General features: G+C 50.8%; 2 protein-coding genes across 2 annotated transcripts in view; one reads left to right on the top strand and one right to left on the bottom strand.

Moving 5' to 3' along the window:
• Positions 1–4,635, top strand: part of NMNAT2 (nicotinamide nucleotide adenylyltransferase 2) — a 73,744-nt gene extending 69,109 nt beyond the window's left edge. Inside the window, exons 9-11 of the mRNA XM_077824957.1 lie at positions 3,246–3,347; positions 3,842–3,909; positions 4,533–4,635. Coding sequence (XP_077681083.1) covers positions 3,246–3,347; positions 3,842–3,909; positions 4,533–4,635 — 273 coding nt within the window. The remainder of the gene's footprint in view (positions 1–3,245; positions 3,348–3,841; positions 3,910–4,532) is intronic.
• Positions 4,636–11,290: 6,655 nt separating this feature from the next.
• Positions 11,291–16,340, bottom strand: part of LAMC2 (laminin subunit gamma 2) — a 38,388-nt gene continuing 33,338 nt past the window's right edge. The window contains exons 17-23 of the mRNA XM_077824496.1: positions 15,850–15,994; positions 15,305–15,454; positions 14,883–14,997; positions 14,214–14,413; positions 12,688–12,846; positions 12,502–12,601; positions 11,291–11,541 (exon numbers count right to left, since the gene is read on the bottom strand). Coding sequence (XP_077680622.1) covers positions 11,291–11,541; positions 12,502–12,601; positions 12,688–12,846; positions 14,214–14,413; positions 14,883–14,997; positions 15,305–15,454; positions 15,850–15,994 — 1,120 coding nt within the window. The remainder of the gene's footprint in view (positions 11,542–12,501; positions 12,602–12,687; positions 12,847–14,213; positions 14,414–14,882; positions 14,998–15,304; positions 15,455–15,849; positions 15,995–16,340) is intronic.

The following is a 16,340-nucleotide window of genomic DNA, read 5'->3' as shown; positions in this document are numbered from 1 at the left end:
GGTCCCAGGACCCCATGGGACCCAGGGTTCAAGCCCTATTGCTTTGCAGTGTAGACACAACTCCACTGAACTTGCACTCTGGGAGTCTGCCAAAATTATCCCACAGTCCCACGGGCCGACTTTCTTTGTCCTCTGAACAGTCAAGTTTGGTGGACTGTCAAGTTTTCCCCCACAATGCACCACAAACAAAGGGCTAGAGCAGCCACATTTTGAGAGGGCACTAGGAAGCCTGGGATAGGGGTGGTTGGGCTTGGACCTGCATAATGAAGCCTAGACGCTGCAGCCCCAGTTTGGGACCCAGATTTCAACAATTCCTAACCTGGGGTTACACATGAACAAAGACACTCAAGCCCTAGGTTAACAAACCCAAGATCTGCTAACACAAGGTCAGCTAACCCTGGGCTTATATTGCAGTGTATGGGGTATTCCACATTACAATGTAAACCCAGGGTTAGTGGGACTCAAGTCAGTTGACCCTGCATTACAGAACTCAGGGCTTGAGCGTCTACAATGATTGTTAACCTGACATTAACCCAGGCTCAAACGGGGGCTCTGGCATCCTCACTGCAGCTCGCAAACCCAAGTCAAGCCAACCATATCCCAGATTCCCAGATTCCCTACTGCCCTCCCACAATGTGCCCTCTCTAGTCTTTGGCTGTGGTGGACTGTGGGAAAACTTGACTGTCCACCCCCCATGTGGCGGGAAGTTTGAACAGCCTGCTGAGCAGTCATTTTGGTCAGTGTGCTCCCAGCTACCGGAGCCAGCAACATGGAGGAGGCACCTTTTGAAGAACTTCTCATGTTTGCACTTGTACTCCTGTGTCAGGAAATGGGCAGTGCTTCTGTGAGACGTTGGTGGACATTTCAGCAGTGTTTTCTGACCCACCAAAGCCACCTGACAAAACTTGTGATGGAGGAGGAGGAGGAGGACACAGACATGGCCGATGCAAAGTGGCTGAAGCTGCTGATGGCACTCTGTACAGCCGCTGGTGACTTGGGCTTCTGGAGCAGGGCCACAAGCACAGCCTGGTGGGGTAACAGCATCATGCAGACCTGAGATGACCAGCGGGGTGGGAGGTGGAGGGGGGAGGGAGAGAAGAAGAAACACAAAGTAAACTACATTTCTGGGGCTTTGTGAGCAGTTTGCCGTGACACTCCGCCATAAAGACACGTGCATGAGGGTGGCCATTCTGGTCCAGAAGCAAGTTGCTATAACCGTCTGGAAGCTGGCTACCCCAGACTGCTACAGGTCCATTGCCAACCAGTTAGGTGTTGGAAAGTCCACTGTGGGTAAAGTGGTGGCACAGGTTTCTGGGGCAATCAGGCGTGTGGTTTACCCCAAGGTGGCAGCCATAAATGATATTGCGGAAGTAACTGTTGGCTGTGAGAGAATGGGGTTTCCAAATTTTGGGTGGATATCAGGGGAGAAAGCTGGGAAATGGGGAGGACCCAGGAGAGGAGGATAATCTAGATGAGGAAAGAACAAAGTCTGGACAAGAGTGGAACACACACACTGGACCACCAGAAAATGGCTTTGGGAGTTGTCTTTGATCCAGTGCCAGATGATCTCTAAAGCCAAATTCCTCTGGCATCCCACACTGAGTACTCAAGCAAACAAACTTCTAACATGGATACAGTGAGATCAACAGAGAGACTCTATTTCAGCAACTATGTCCAGTCTAGGAAACAGCAGCCACTCCCTTCTCCTGCTCTGCAACTGGGCAAACCAGAGAGGAAACCCCGAGAAACTAATTGCTTTGTGAGCTGCTTTTCCATCCGGACATGACTCTAGGAAATCAATTCACAGACTGAAAAATAATGGATCATTTTGTAATTTGAGGGCTTAAATTAAGGCACCTAATCCTGCATTTCAGTGCTCAGACCTGCGTTTCAGTGCAGCAGATCAGTGCTCAGTCTGATAATTTCAGCTGGTCTGAGTGCTAAGGGTCAAAATTGGGTGCTCTAATTTGGACCCTAAGTTTGACCCTTGTGATCCCACGCAAAATAGGACTGGATTCTGGGGGGAAAGCAGCCCAACACCCTCCCCTTCAATTAAAGCACAGGAGGGAGTGAAGACAGCAGCTCACTGCCGATTCTGCTTTGCTTGCTGCAAGCAGCACCTGCTTAGAGGAATAACATTTGTATCAGGTAAAGATAATGCTGTTTAGCAGGTGGCCATTTATTTGCTCAGATATTTCCTGATATGCTCAGAGTACTAAGTTGTGGGGAGTTGTCTGAAAGGAGAAAGTGCTTCAAAGAGCTGGTCAAGATGTCGTCTCACCTTCCACTGAAGGTGCACAGCTTCCATTCACCAAAGTGGGGCAAAGCTTTGGGGTTCTCTCTGACTCCTCGCTAAGCTTGGACGAAACTAGCATCAGTTTCCCAAAATGCCTTCTTCCACCTCTAGCTTACTAGGCATCTTCACACCTTCCCCCTTCAGGCGAGGACCTGAGCACAGCACTCCACGCCTTCGTCACCTCCAGACTGGGTTGCTGTAACTGAAGCTGAATGTGGAGAGAGAGGATGCACAGGCATGAATGTGGCTTCACCTTCACCATGGCTTAGGCCACAGTTAGCACATCAGGCATGTGCTCAAGTCCCTCCACTGGCTCCCAGTCAGTTTATGATGCCAATTTAAGACCTTGGTCCTAGTTTTCAAAGCAATGAATGGCTCAAGCCCCAACTACCTCAAAGGCTGAATTTTGATTTAGGAACCCGCAGGACAGCTGTGCTCCCCTGGGCCAATGCAGATCACAAAGCCGAGGATGAAGCAAGTGAGAGCTGGGGCCCTCTTGCAATCATTTCGAGCTAGCATGCTAAAACATAGCGGTGCAGCTGCAGCTGTGCAAGGGGCTAGCTGCTCCAAATACATAGCTCGGTGGGATCGTGCTCAGGGCAGCTAGCGCCTCCTGCCCCTCGCACTACCCCAGCTACATTTTATTTTTAGTGCACTAGTGTAGGTGTGGGTCCTTGAGCTAGAATTTATACCTCCAACTGGCAGTGTAGACATCCCCTGGGAAGCTGCCAATTAGCCTCCTTAACGACATTCATGTTTCTGGCAAAGACTTCCCAGGAAGTTTGCAGAAAGAGGGTAAGTTAAGACTTAGTTCCTTCAGCACATCACAGAATATTTCAGTGCATCTTTTGTTTGAGTCAGGGACCTGCGAGCTGGTTCCTGGGCCAGCGTCGCCCTGGCACGGGAGGCTTAGAAGGTTCTGAAACGTCCCTCTTTGCATTGCTCCCAGATGGAGGTGATTGTCGGGGACTTCGGGATCGTGGTGGTGCCCCGGGACGGCACAGACACAGACCGGATCATGAACCATTCCTCAATACTCCGCAAATACAAAGTAAGTGACTTCACACAACACAGACATTCCCTGCATCGTGGCTGGGACTGGGTCCGCTTGGCCTGGCTCTGCCTTCTGCCCCTGGTTTCTTACTGTGCCATGGTGCCGTTGGGGGACAGGCCAATGGGCAGGGTGAGCTGGCTGTGCAGTGACAGCTACGAAGCTTTACCGCTGCACCACTTCCATAAAGCAGCACCAGTACCTGCAAGTGCTCCCAGCCTCTGCATCCAGGGAGACATTCATCCCTGTGCACAGGACCAGTGTGAGGCCTGTGTGTCACTTACATCTTCAGGGCTCACAGGCCTTGTTTCAGACCTCAGCGACTGGGATGGAGAACCCAGAAGCCCTCTCACCATCCCCAAGGAAGTGCCCAACTCACCTCTGGGCACTACTGTCCTCATGGCCAGAGACCCCGACGTAATGGGTGCACAAGCCATGAGGAGCAGAGGGCTGAGGTCAGTCATGTTAATTTGCTCTTCTCATTTTCACCACAGAACAACATCCTGGTCGTGAAGGATGACGTGAACCACCCGATGTCTGTCGTCAGTTCAACCAAAAGCAGGTGCGTGACTCAAAGGGCCTCCTGCTGCAGGGTACAGAGACCCGCCCCGCCCCCTCATCTCCCATCCAGTGGATCCAAGAATTTCCCACAATCCACCACAAACATTTTCCCATCTATCTAGATACTTACATGGCCCTATCTCCATAGTATCTGAGCACCTCATAATCATGGATCCATCCTGTAAGGGAGGGAAGTGGTCTGATCCCCTAGTTACAGATGGGGACCTGAGGTATGGAGCGATTAAGTGACTTTGGTCACACAGGAGGTCAGTGATGGAACAGGGAATTGAACCCATGTCTCCTAAATCCAGTGCCTTAACCACTGTGCTGTCCTCCCTCGCCAGTCTCATCCTGTCCACTTGCATTGATCTCACATACATTCTGACCAATGGCTCCTTTGGCTAAAAGGTTACCGTGTGCATACGTGTGAGAGACAGTAACCCTCATAAATGCACCCTTCACTGTGGAGCTGTGAATAGCTCCTCCATGGACTGAGCTCACATGGAGCCTGATTTGAGCCCTATCCAAACACCTGCTTCCTGTTGGGGAAGAGAAAACGGTCTGGGGCAACGTGGGGTGGGTAACTGGCAAGCGCTGACTCCCTCTGTTCTCTTTGCCCCCCAGACTGGCCCTGCAGCATGGGGATGGACACGTTGTGGATTACCTGTCTCAGCCCGTCATTGACTACATCCTCAAGAGCCAGCTATACATCAACGCCTCTGGTTAAAGCCTGAGGTGCTGCAGCAAGGCAGCCCCACCGCCCCACTTCTCTCCAGCTCTCCATCACACTTCTCGCTCTCTGTGTGTCTGTCTCTCTCTCTCTCACGGCCTCCGGCGCGTCCGCCTGTCTCACTCACTGACTCTAGCGCTCGATAGTGCAGGAATCTCCAGGGAGCTGTGGGATACCCCAATGGTACACATCTCAGCAATCTGCTTCGGAGAACCCTTCCCCTTCATACACCGGGGGCAGGGGGTACAGTAAATAGAGATGTACCCAGCATGCTGTAGGGAGGTGGCTCTGGTGTCCACCTTCCCAGCATGCCCTAGGGAAGTGGCCCTGGTGTCCACCTTCCCAGCATGCTCCAGGAACAGGGGCTTGGTCTTTTCCCATCCTACGGCACTTACGCTAAATAAAACACGGTGGATCTTTTTATTAATAGTTTTAGTGTGAGCCCCTTGGCCTCGTAACATGATGCACTATGTCCGTGCTTGGCAATGGGAAATCCTAACCCACTTGGCTCAATGCCCAGACTCGGGCTAGGCTGAGAGCTCTGCTCAGGCCACTTATGGGACAGTTTAGCTTTGAAGTAAAAAAGAACTGTGAAAATTCTGAAATGGTTTTCTGGAGCTAAGACTCCCGGGGCAGGGGGTTGGGGGCGGGGGAAAGCACACCTCAGCCTGGCAGCAATTGCTTCTGCTGTAGATATTCATTGGGGGGGGGGGGGAGGGCTCCTTTAATCTTCACTTGACATGAACCTGGTCACTCCAGGATGCCCCTTAAGTGGTCATGCTGTGTTTGAGTCACAGATGGAGGGTACCTGACCCAGATCCTAGAAAGGAACCTGTCATACCAGACTAGATCATGGGAACTCAAAAGCAAACGGCAGCCGAAGGTCACTGGTTGTGCTTCTCTCAAGCCCAACCATTAGGTTTCATAGCATCCATGTCCCTTCCACAACATGGCAGCATCTGTCCGTGGGATGCTGACGGGGGAGAGGGTCTGTAACCTGCTATTTACCAACAGTCAATACACGTCTTTCTGATCAACAGGCATCATATCCTGCTGTGCAGGGAGGCACATAGGTCTCAGCGGGGGTTACAATGATATGTCAAAAGGGGCTGATGAATTCATTAGCAGGGAGGGGGGCTGCCATCACAGCTAACCCCTGAGCAAACTTGCCTTATACAGACGCAGGTGGGTAGAGCATAGCTCTCAGGGATCTCATGTGATCTATAGGCACAAGCTGCTCCCTTCATACCCGACCCCTGGGATCTACTTGCTGGCACTTCCCTGGCTAGTATGATCTCCACTCCTGCCTGCCTCCCTCCATCTCCCCCTCCTCCCTCCCAGACTGTGGGGTTCAAGCTGCCCGTGAGGAGTCTGTTAAAAGCCTGAGAGCTCTGGGGCTTGCACCTTCCCCCGTCTCCTGCATGCCTCTTTCCGGACAAACCGCTCTTGTGCTTTGCTGGCCAGGGCTGGGGTTGTAGCACATTGGGCCAAATGCTGGCAAGGGGAACAGATGCAAGGGGGACATACACTGGCCAAGAAATGCCGAGAGTGGGTTGGAAGGAGCAGGGATGTTTAAGAGACACAAAGGCCTCATACTGGCCCCGGCAAGCAGGTTGCTGTGCAGGGTACCACTGACTTGCAGAGGACTCCCGGCCTGTGACACTGTGTGCTCTGGAGTTATTGCATCATTAGAGAGGAAGGCAAAGCCCAGTTTTAGGTTTCATCCTTCCGCTTTTCCAGTTAGCCCTTTTATTTGGAGTTTAGCTGCTTGTCTTTAGTTCTCAGGCACCTGCCATTACTTCCCTGCTATGCTTGTGCTAACCTGGGCTGTTTCAACCCGACTGCATTCCTGTAACAAGGTGCTGTAGCTATTCTCTGCTGGTTTCTCTGCATTCCCACCAAGGTGCCATGAAAAGCAGGAGGGCACTAGAATCCCAGCCAGGGAACTTGCTGCTTGTGCCCCTTGGAGGGCTGTGATCCCCCGCAGGGAGAGGGAGCATTTCAGGGAAGGACCTTAAAGCAAAAGCCCTTAAAGGGTTGCAATGAAGCACAACCTGCTCCAGTGGAAGCTTCAAAGAGAAGACGCTGCACTAGATTTGGTGACCCGCTGCTCCACGCAGCCATCTTGCTTGCTGTGAACTCACTATCACCAGTTACCAAGAGAAGCCAGAGTCCAGGAAGGCAACTCTGTCATGGCAAATCACTGCTGTCAGCTCTTCAACCAGAATAACACTTAGCATTTGTAAACTCATTGCAGTTTATCGCGCTTTACAGGAAGTCAATGATCAGTCTTCAGAGGTAGGTATTGTCACCCCCATTTCACGGAGGGAAAGTCAGAAATCCAGAGGTTAAGTGACTTACCCAAGGCCCAGAAAAAAATCAATGTCAGAGCAGGGATCAGAACCCAGGAATCCCTTGGTCCCTGCTCAAACCACAAGCCCATTCCTGTCCTATTAGAAAGGCAACAGGATTGTCAGTGGTACTACCAGCAAGCGTTCCCTTCCCAGGCTTTTATCCCCACCTGAAAAGGTTAGTTCAGGAATTGTCACTGTTGCACTGAAGTTTCCCATGACAAGCAGAAGGGTAGGAAAGGGTGTGGGGAGGTTGGACTGGCTTTGCCAGGCTCGTTTCTCTGCTCTTCCTGCCGCTCCTGGCAGCAGCATGTATGTCTACGTGGGGGAAAACATGGACTCCAAGGGGGCACCAAGCCAACTCAGAATCCACAGAGGCTGATGGGAGCAAGTAGGAAACGTGTGTACTGTCACCTGTTCTTCAGGGACGTCTCCATCTGGAGTTCCTGCTGCTAGCTAGCACCCACTGCTCTACAAACTAGCACGTGGGAACCTGGAACAAGCAGCCTTCCTGGAGACTCCTGCTCACATACATAGCAGGTGGATATACAGGGCACGGTCATTTTGTGGGGGAGGGAGGGGAAGAGTTCTCTATACATCAGTAGCTAAGCTCTTCTAGACAAACAGCTCTTACTACCCCGTGTGGGTCAAGCTTTTCACGAGCTCTGTCTCACATACAAGCTATTTCAGAAAATAGCAACTGCTCCTTGCCAGAACCCACTGTACTTCTCCACTCCAAGCTGGAGGAGATAAAGCAATCGATGTCTAGAACGAGCCACCAAGAGAATAAACTCAGAGAGAAGAGACTTGCCCCTGGAGTGGGAGGTAGGACAATTGCTCTTAACTGAGGGAAGATAGAAAAAGGAAATAAAAATGAATTAAGACAGTGTTTATAAGAGTCGAAAAGCTCTCGATCCCCTGCTCCTTCAGGTGATCGAAGGGTGTGAGATGGGAAGCAGGCCAGTTTTCTATCTCATCCAGTTTAGGACGGCATGCCTTAGAAACATAGCATTGTGGTATGGATGATGAATATACTATGTCTTACTAGTCTTATCTATGCCTTCATTTATCTGCTCAGCAAAACTCATGGTGTGGGGGGTGGGCATGTAGCATAACTTTGGAGTGGACTGTCGAACTGTTGGGATCGGTCTGGATTTAATCCTTGGGTTGGCGCGAGCAGTCGCACCTCCATCTCTAACCCATGCAACAAGGGTTGGCACGGAAGGAGTTTTTCAGTGTACGGGGGAAAGAGGGTGGAATGGTCCTTGAACCTGCAATTTTAGTAACACAGTTTTGCTTTACTGAAATGAATAAAAAAAAGTTTTAAAAGAAAAAAAAAACCCAATGGGTTGAAGTTGCCATGTTGCCAATTGCATCTTTGTGAGAGAGTTGGGAGTTGGATTTCTGTTGCTAAAAGTGGTCGACAAAAAGAAAAATAACCCAAAAAAAAAACCAAAACCCCACCCCTTTATCAGCAAAGTGTTTAAATTATGTAATAAAAAATGATGCTATTCGACTGTAGTGTTTCACTGCTGCTTCAGCTAGGGAAATGTCCCATTCCATTTTGTGACAGCTGCATGGCTGTCTCCTGGAATAAGGAGAATACTTTGCACTTATTTTATAGCCACTTCAATCAGGGAGGCATCGTGGTCTAATGCTGAAATTTGGAAATGGATATCCTTGGCCCTTGGATCACACATGTTCTGTAGGGAGCTGGCAGGTCACATGATGTTGGCTCCGCCTCCTTCTAAAGTTATCAAAGTTCACCGGCTGCAAAAAAGAGCCTGGAGGCCTGTAAAAGCCGCTGCAAACAAGGAAGAAGGGCCAGACCAGCAGCTGCTGCTACATAAGGCGGAGGAGGAGAAGATGGCCTCAGCCAGAGCCATCAGAAGAGAAACTTAATGTTCCTCTATTACTACTTTTCCTCAAAAGGAAAGGCCAAAGCTGCTGGGGACACTGTAACATCACGAATGGGGGGGAAGGTCTCCATGGGACACTTTTTCTATTGAAGCCTGGTTCCTCCCCCTCTCCCCATGAAAGTCTGAGAACCTAGAGGGTAGAGAAGAGGACAGAGTCAGGACTTCAGGGTTTTTTCCCCTGTGAAGGTCACTTAATCACTCCATTCCTCACTTTCCCCATCTGTGAAACAAGGCTAATAGTCATTACCAATCACCGTACAGCACTCTGAGAAGATGCACACTAGAAAGTATCGTCATCTCAATATCTCAGCCGTCTCTAGCCGCTAACTCAAGCTGCCGCCTCCTTTCCCCAACAGCCAGTTCACCTCTGCTGGACACAGAGAAACCTATCTGCAAATGGAGAGCAGGAAGAAAGAAAGAAACAGCAACATCCAGCCACAAGGATTTGTTGTTTATTGAATTTTTTTTCCAAGTAAAAAATGCACTTAAGCAAAAAAACAAAACAAAAAAAGTCAGATCCATAACATCTGTCCTGTCCTGTGCAGTGGGAGAAATCACAGAACAAGCCAGTGGTTAGTGTGTTTCACTATAAATAGAAATATACCATAGATGATTATTTAACATATAATATTCAAACAAGGAGGTGGCCCTTTATCAGAGAAGCTGAGCAACTGAGGGGTGAGTTTAACCCCAGAAAGTCCCCCTCCTCTGGGGCACGGTTGAGATTGCTGATCCTGCCACACTATGAGGGGCACAAGAGGTAACAAGGATCCAGCAGAGGCAGTCTCTAGTGGCCACAAGGGCCAGGGGACTGTCTCCACTGAGACAGAGGAACAAAATGGAATCGGACCGGTGGTAGAGATTTCCCTCCAGTTTTAGAGAATGATTGATTAAGAATCAGACACAATTCCTCTGATGCGAGGCTGCTTTGTGTAAAACATCGAACACTGTCTGTTGGGAGGCAGCACCAAACTGCTTCCAAACTGGAGGTGGAGACACATCTGGTTACCTTTACGGTGTTGGGGGTTTTTAATAGGGCAATCAATATGCTAACACTGTGTAGGGTAAGCTGGGCTCTTGGGTGCCAGTAATTTTGGCCAAGGTCAGCAAGACAAACCCCCGTTATTACGGAAAATGCCAGGGGAACTTTGATGTCCATGCAGAGAAAACAAGAATTTGCTTTTCAAAGTCTCATCTGAAAGACGCACAGTAAACTGCATGATAGTCGATTGCCCTCAGAAGGATGAAGGGCTGAGTCATCCCTCCTGGGTCTTGCACCTGTGCTTTCAATGGGCCTAGATACTGCAAGCCTGAGTGTTTGATCTCAAAGACATCCTCTCCGGTTAATCCCTTGAGAACCCACCTGAATGAAAAGCCCAGGATGAGAAGGGGGAGGAGAGAGGGGTGTGAAATCTCCCCCGGGAGCCGAGTGTGCTGGTAGGAAGGACTTTCCAGCTGAGGGCCCCTTCAACAGTCTAAGGAGTTACTGGACCATCCTCCCACCCTCTTCGGTGTGATCATTTTTAAACCATCAGAAATAAATCCCTGACTAAACAGTAATTTAGTCACCTTGCTAAGATACATTGGGGAAGACCTGCACCTTTAACGAAAGGGTCACAAGTTGGGTCCTCCCCCTGCACAAGTCTAAAGCACAAAAACAGATGTACAGGCAGTACTAGTGTCCGTGTCGAGACTGGAAAGTCAGTGAGGACAGTGCCGCAGTAGGGAACCCCAACCTCCCTGGCCCTGCGCCCGTCCCTGTCCTTTGCTGGGTTCGGAAAGGATTGCTGGTGAGAAAGGGTCTTGCAATACACCGAGGGGAGCCAATGCTGCGTTGGGTGGTGAAAGCCAATGAGAGAGGCACTGGCATTGAAGGAGAGTGGCAAGTTCTGCTGGCTGTGTCCAAGCGTCAGGGCCTTGGTAGGGACAGGGAGATCCACAGGTGTCAGAGTTCAGTTTCTAGAAAGACGTTCATTTGGCGACTGTCCAGAAGCTGAACCGGCTGCTGCTGACTCCTCAGGCCACGCTCTAGGGATGGGCTCCTACTAGCTATGGCTCTTCTTGGTCAGCAGCTTCTTCATGCAGCTGGGTCTCTCCTTCCTTCCTCCTGCACTCCAGGGACGGATACCAGAGTATAAGGCTTTCCCGGCTCAGAGGCACCTTGTGGTGATGTTGGCATCAAAACGTGGTGTCGTGAGGCAAACGTCAGCACATTGCCACAACGAGTCTGACCAGCTGCACCCAAAGCGTCTGTGTTCAGCTCATCAGAGCCAAAGGCAGCTGGTCCTGGCAGGCTTGGCTTCCCCATCCCCTACAACCCATCAGGCCAAGCCCTAGTATCCAAGCCTGAGAGACCCAGTCCAGAGAGTCTTCCTAAAGGTCTCAAGGTTTTTCAATGGGATTTGTGTTATAGCAGCCTGGGGGGAGGTTGTTGCGGATCTCCTCCAGGTTCCTAATGTCTGCCAGGATCTCATTAATGTTCCTCTCCAGAGTCTGAACCCGGAGCCTCTGCAGACTGGCCATTTTCTCCATTTCGGCCATCTGCTCTTTCAACTGGCTATTCTTTGTCCTGGCACTGCTGAGGTTGAGTTCGAGCAATTTCAACGCCTGCTCATCCACAGTGCCAGGCTGGTCTATTTCCGAGGAGGAAAATAAAGAAAAGGAAACAATGAACAGATGCTGGGAACTGGATCTTCCTAAGTACATACCCCTTAGCCCCACACCCCAGCTACAGTTATCCAAGGCTCTCAACCTGCCTAGGCCAAATGTCTTTGAAAAAAAAGCATGACAGACTCAAAATGGAGGACAAGGCACAAACCAGGAGAGAAAGAGGAAGCTGGGAAATACTTGGAATTCATTTCTTTACACTCGTGTGAAGTTCTTCACAACCTCATCTCAGAGAGGTTACGTTTCTGAGATCAGTACTTGTCAGGTAATAAACTATTAAATTCCCCCAGGCTGGTGTGGGGTGGAGGAAAGTTTGGATCTGAAATCAACAACATCCCAAGCAACGAGGCACAGTCACGAGGGTAGAAAAGAAAACTGGACTTGTGGTGAAGGCATTGGACTGGGACTCAGGAGATCAGGATTCAATTCCTGGCTCTGCCATGCAGCCCACGGGCCAAGCTTTCATATCACTCTTTGTCTATGGCTATGAGGGGCAATTCTCTTGCTCATGCACACACACTCTTGGCAGCTCAATGGCAGGTAGTGTGAGTGTAAATCGCGGTGTAGCCGCAGCAGCACCAGTGGATACATACTCAGCATGGCTCCGCCACCGCAAGCTACACTGCTATTTTCAGTCACACTCACTCATCAAGCTACTGTGAGTATGGGACATGGGCAGGGCATCACACCCTTAGCTCATAGTGGAGACATCTCATCCCATTTTATAAATGAATAACCAAGGCTAATACTTCCCATCTCCCACCCTCTGTCTTGCCAGTTTAAATTAGAAGCAGGGCAGAAATTACCTCTCAACATGTGCTTGTCCTGCATCTAGCGCAATGGGGCCCAATCTCTGGTGGGACCTCTGGACACTACCATGACACAAAGAATGAAGAAGAAGAAGAAGAAGGTGGTTATACACTTACCTATCAGATGTAGAAAATCTTCCAGGGCACGCAGTGTCTCTTGGACAGCAACCCCAGCAGTACGGGCACCGGTGTGGGCTCCCTGTGCCTCCTGACCGGTCTGAGAGAGGCAAAAACAAGGCAGTAAGGGCTTGTGTCACCCAAACAGGTTTGCAGTCCCTTTAAATGCAAGGGATGGGAACTCACTTTCTGTGCAGTCGTGGCATCCATATCCATCTCCAGAGCCTTCCTCGTGAGCTTCCTTTCTGCTTCTCTGGCCTCGTCCAGTAAAGCTGTGACTCCTTTCTCCAGTGCCAGGACCCCATCTGCTGTCCTGTTGGCTTCCGAGTTCAACCGCCTTATCTCCTAAGAAAGCAAAGGCAGCAAGAGTAGGAGATATCTGAGAGGAAAGAAGTCCCAACAAGGATTCATTCAAGAGAGAAACAGTGGCAACACCCACTTGAAAGGACAGACTAGTGGCTTGATTTTCAGATGTGCTACGCACCCGCTACTGTCACTGACTTCAGCATGGGCCTGCTAGTCCTTAGCGCCTCCAAAAATCAGACCAGAGATGAATGGGCAGAAAGATGACCCAGTTCATGGAAACATGGGCCCATCAGGCCCAAGTTTTATGAGATTCACCCACTTGCATCAACATCGTGTTCTTTTCCCAGCTAGTTTTATTTCCCTTCTGTAGAGCTTTACTCCGCTTTGCAGCCATTCCCTGAACTCAGCCTCTCGGACAGGTCAATGACATGGAATTACTCTGTGTGACTTAGGGCACACCTACACTGCAGCTGCGAGGTGTGATTCCCGGCTGGGGTAGACGTACACAACGCCAGTTCTCATCGAGCTAGCACACTAACAATAGCAGTGCAGCTACAGTGCCTAAGTACAATCCTGTCCCACCTCCTAGCTATGTACTTGGGGGCCTAGCTGAGCTAGGAATTACGCCTCCCACCTGTAGAGCAGTTGTCCCCTTAGAGCAGGGGTGGCCAACCTGTGGCTCCAGAGCCGCATGCGGCTCTTCAGAGGTTAATATGCAGCTCCTTGCATAGGCGCTGATTCTGAGGCTGGAGCTACAGATGCTAACTTTCCCATGTGCGGTGGGGTGCTCACTGCTCAACCCCCTGCTCTGCCCCAGGTCCCACTACCACTCCACCCCTTCCCCCAAGGCCCCTGCCCCTTCCCCCGAACCTGCCATGCCCTTGCTCCTCCCTCCTCCCCACCTGAGCCTTCTGCGCACTGCAAAACACCTGATTGCAGCGGGCGGGAGGCTTGGGGATGGAGTGGGAGGCGCTAATTGGCGGGGCTGCCAGTGGGCAGGAGGCGCTCGGGGCTGGAGAGGGGGAGCGGATGGGGGGCTGCTGACTTATTACTGTGGCTCTTTGGCAATGTTCATTGGTAAATTCTGGCTCCTTCTCAGGCTCAGGTTGGCCACCCCTGCCTTAGAGGCTGAACCTGCAGTCTCACTGATGCCAGGCCAGTGTCACAAAACTTTCTGGTCTGCACTTGGGGCTCAGACACTGCATATCATTTATCAGGACACACTGACGTGATACATTCAAGTAACTCACACCCTTCATGTTGACCGAGACCTGAACAGGACTTAGGGTTAGTGTCTAATCCAGGGAGATGACAGCTTCTCACCAACCCTTCTCCAGTCACTCCCCATCCTTACCCTTGCCATTCCCCAATGCTCTGCTTATCAAAGAGCCCAGGCTTTCCCTTACCTGCTGGATACCACCAGTGATCTCCTTTGCCTCACCGGCCATGCTTCTGGCTGTCTTTGCATCTGTAGCAGCGCTGCCCAGGGCACCTTCTGCTCGTCTAGTCTTATCATTGGCATTCGTGACCATATTGCTGATGAGAGGGAGTCTTCTCATGGCTTCCTCAGCTTCTCTTCTCCTACCATCTACCTGCAGGTGAAACCCTAAAATGGAAAAAAATATGCAGCCCCATCAGATCCCAGAGGGGAGAGGGCAATGCCTTGGAAGTCAGGGCTGTGGTTCACTGACGGAGGAACAAACGAGAGACGACCGGAAGCAGGAACCCCCACCCCCCATCAGCCTAGGAAAGACTGGCACCTCTGGTGCTGCTTATTCCATGGAAGAATGTCTACAGTTAGAGAATGGGGAAATGGGGGTACTCGGGGAGAGAAACAGTCCAAGGAGGTTTGCTCCACTATCACACAGCCCAGGAACTGTTAAAATGATCTGCCTGGAATGCTCCTTTAACCCTTTGAAACTAGGAGCTGGGATTACCTGGCATACATCACATTGCAATGGAACATACTGTGACTATCACCAGCTGGGGAAACAGCAATGTGGAGCTTTCAGAGCAATAGATCAGAACCGGTGACCGCTGCTGAAGTAAGATGCTTTCGCCGTAAAGAGACTCACCCCTGAGATTCTTCAAGATGAGTTCAACTTCATAAAAAGTGGCATTGCCAGCATTCAGTGCCTGCTGTGCTCTGCTCTTGGCAGAGTTGGCGCGGGACAACAGCTGACTTGAAGCCTGTAACGAGCCGGAAGGGACACAAGGAGACAGCAAATCAAGCAGAGAGCACAGGAGGCCCGGTCCTGTTCCCAAAGCCGTCTCTGAGGCAGCTTCATTTCACCGGGGAGGATTAAATTTACAACTTGCCAGCAAAGGCTCAACGCCCGTCCCAGCCTGAGTCACATGAACAGAATAATGGAGCTGGGATTGCAGCCTGTCTGCTCACCCACCTCCTGCTCCTTAACACAGACAGGAGAAAGTAGTGTACAGATCCCAGAGATGGCAGCTCTCTCAGGATACCTACTAACGTGGGATGATGTCTTACCAGTCTCTTGCTTTCTCCACTCTGTAACAATTGTTTGATTTCTTCCTCCCAGCTTCCTGTGTTGCTTTGCAGCCGCCTGTATTCTGCCATGTACGTCTCCACCAAGCCTATTAGAGCGTCTGCCTCCTGCCTGAGCCGGTTCGCCTCCTCCTGAGACACCAAGGAAACAAGAGTTTACTTTGAACACAGGTACCCAGCACCAGTCATGAGGACTGGTCCACAGCACCGATTGGCTGCCACCGCGGCATCACTTGTTGGAAACCAGAGCAGGCCTGAAAGGGACGTACATTTAGCAGGGTGGCAACATAGGATGATGGACCACCTAGCAGGAGTAAGAATCCATTACATTCAGCCTCATGACGGGCAAAGGCTCGTCAGCCCCTGTGCTCATGGGAGGAAAGGAGAGGGGGACAGAGTGAGGTGAGAGAAGCATATCAGTTCCTTCCCAACAGGACACCGGGATGGTGGAGGGGCTGGCAGAAGGTGATTTGCATCTACAAAGTGCATCAAGGTTCTCCGGTGTCTAGCAGATGAGAAATCCTCACCTGGAAGGACCCAGTGTCGATCTTTGAGAAGCGAGACATGGAGCTGAGGAGCAGCAGGCTGCCCTGGTAGGCTCTGTCAGCATCCAAGGCAGATCTGCTGGCGTCAGTCTCCAGATCACTGGCCAGCAATTTGGTTTCATCATATCTGCCAAGAAAAAAAAATAGAAAAGCATCGTAAGCCATAACACCCACCTCATGTTTAACAGCCCATGAGACACAGAGACCAGCTCCTCCCTGCTGGGTCAGATCGCGTGGCCATTTGCCTCAGATCAGCGAGCCTGCAAGCTGGTCAGGTGCTGCATCTTTGCAAAGCATCATGTACATTTCCCACTCTGGAGCAATTCATGTTATTTAACACGGCCTCCCGCACCACATCAGCCAGGAAATGAAAAGCAGCAGGCCGTCCTGTGTCACAAGCTGCTTCAGACCCGGGCTCACGCATTGGCCAAGGTTTTCAAAGGTGACTAAGGACGGGCAAACAAAATCACGAG

Source organism: Eretmochelys imbricata, chromosome 8 (genome assembly GCF_965152235.1).
Source record: "Eretmochelys imbricata isolate rEreImb1 chromosome 8, rEreImb1.hap1, whole genome shotgun sequence".
In the NCBI taxonomy this organism is placed as follows: domain Eukaryota; kingdom Metazoa; phylum Chordata; order Testudines; family Cheloniidae; genus Eretmochelys; species Eretmochelys imbricata.
Note: the sequence above shows the minus strand (reverse complement) of the source record. Positions and strands in the feature narration are given on the sequence as shown.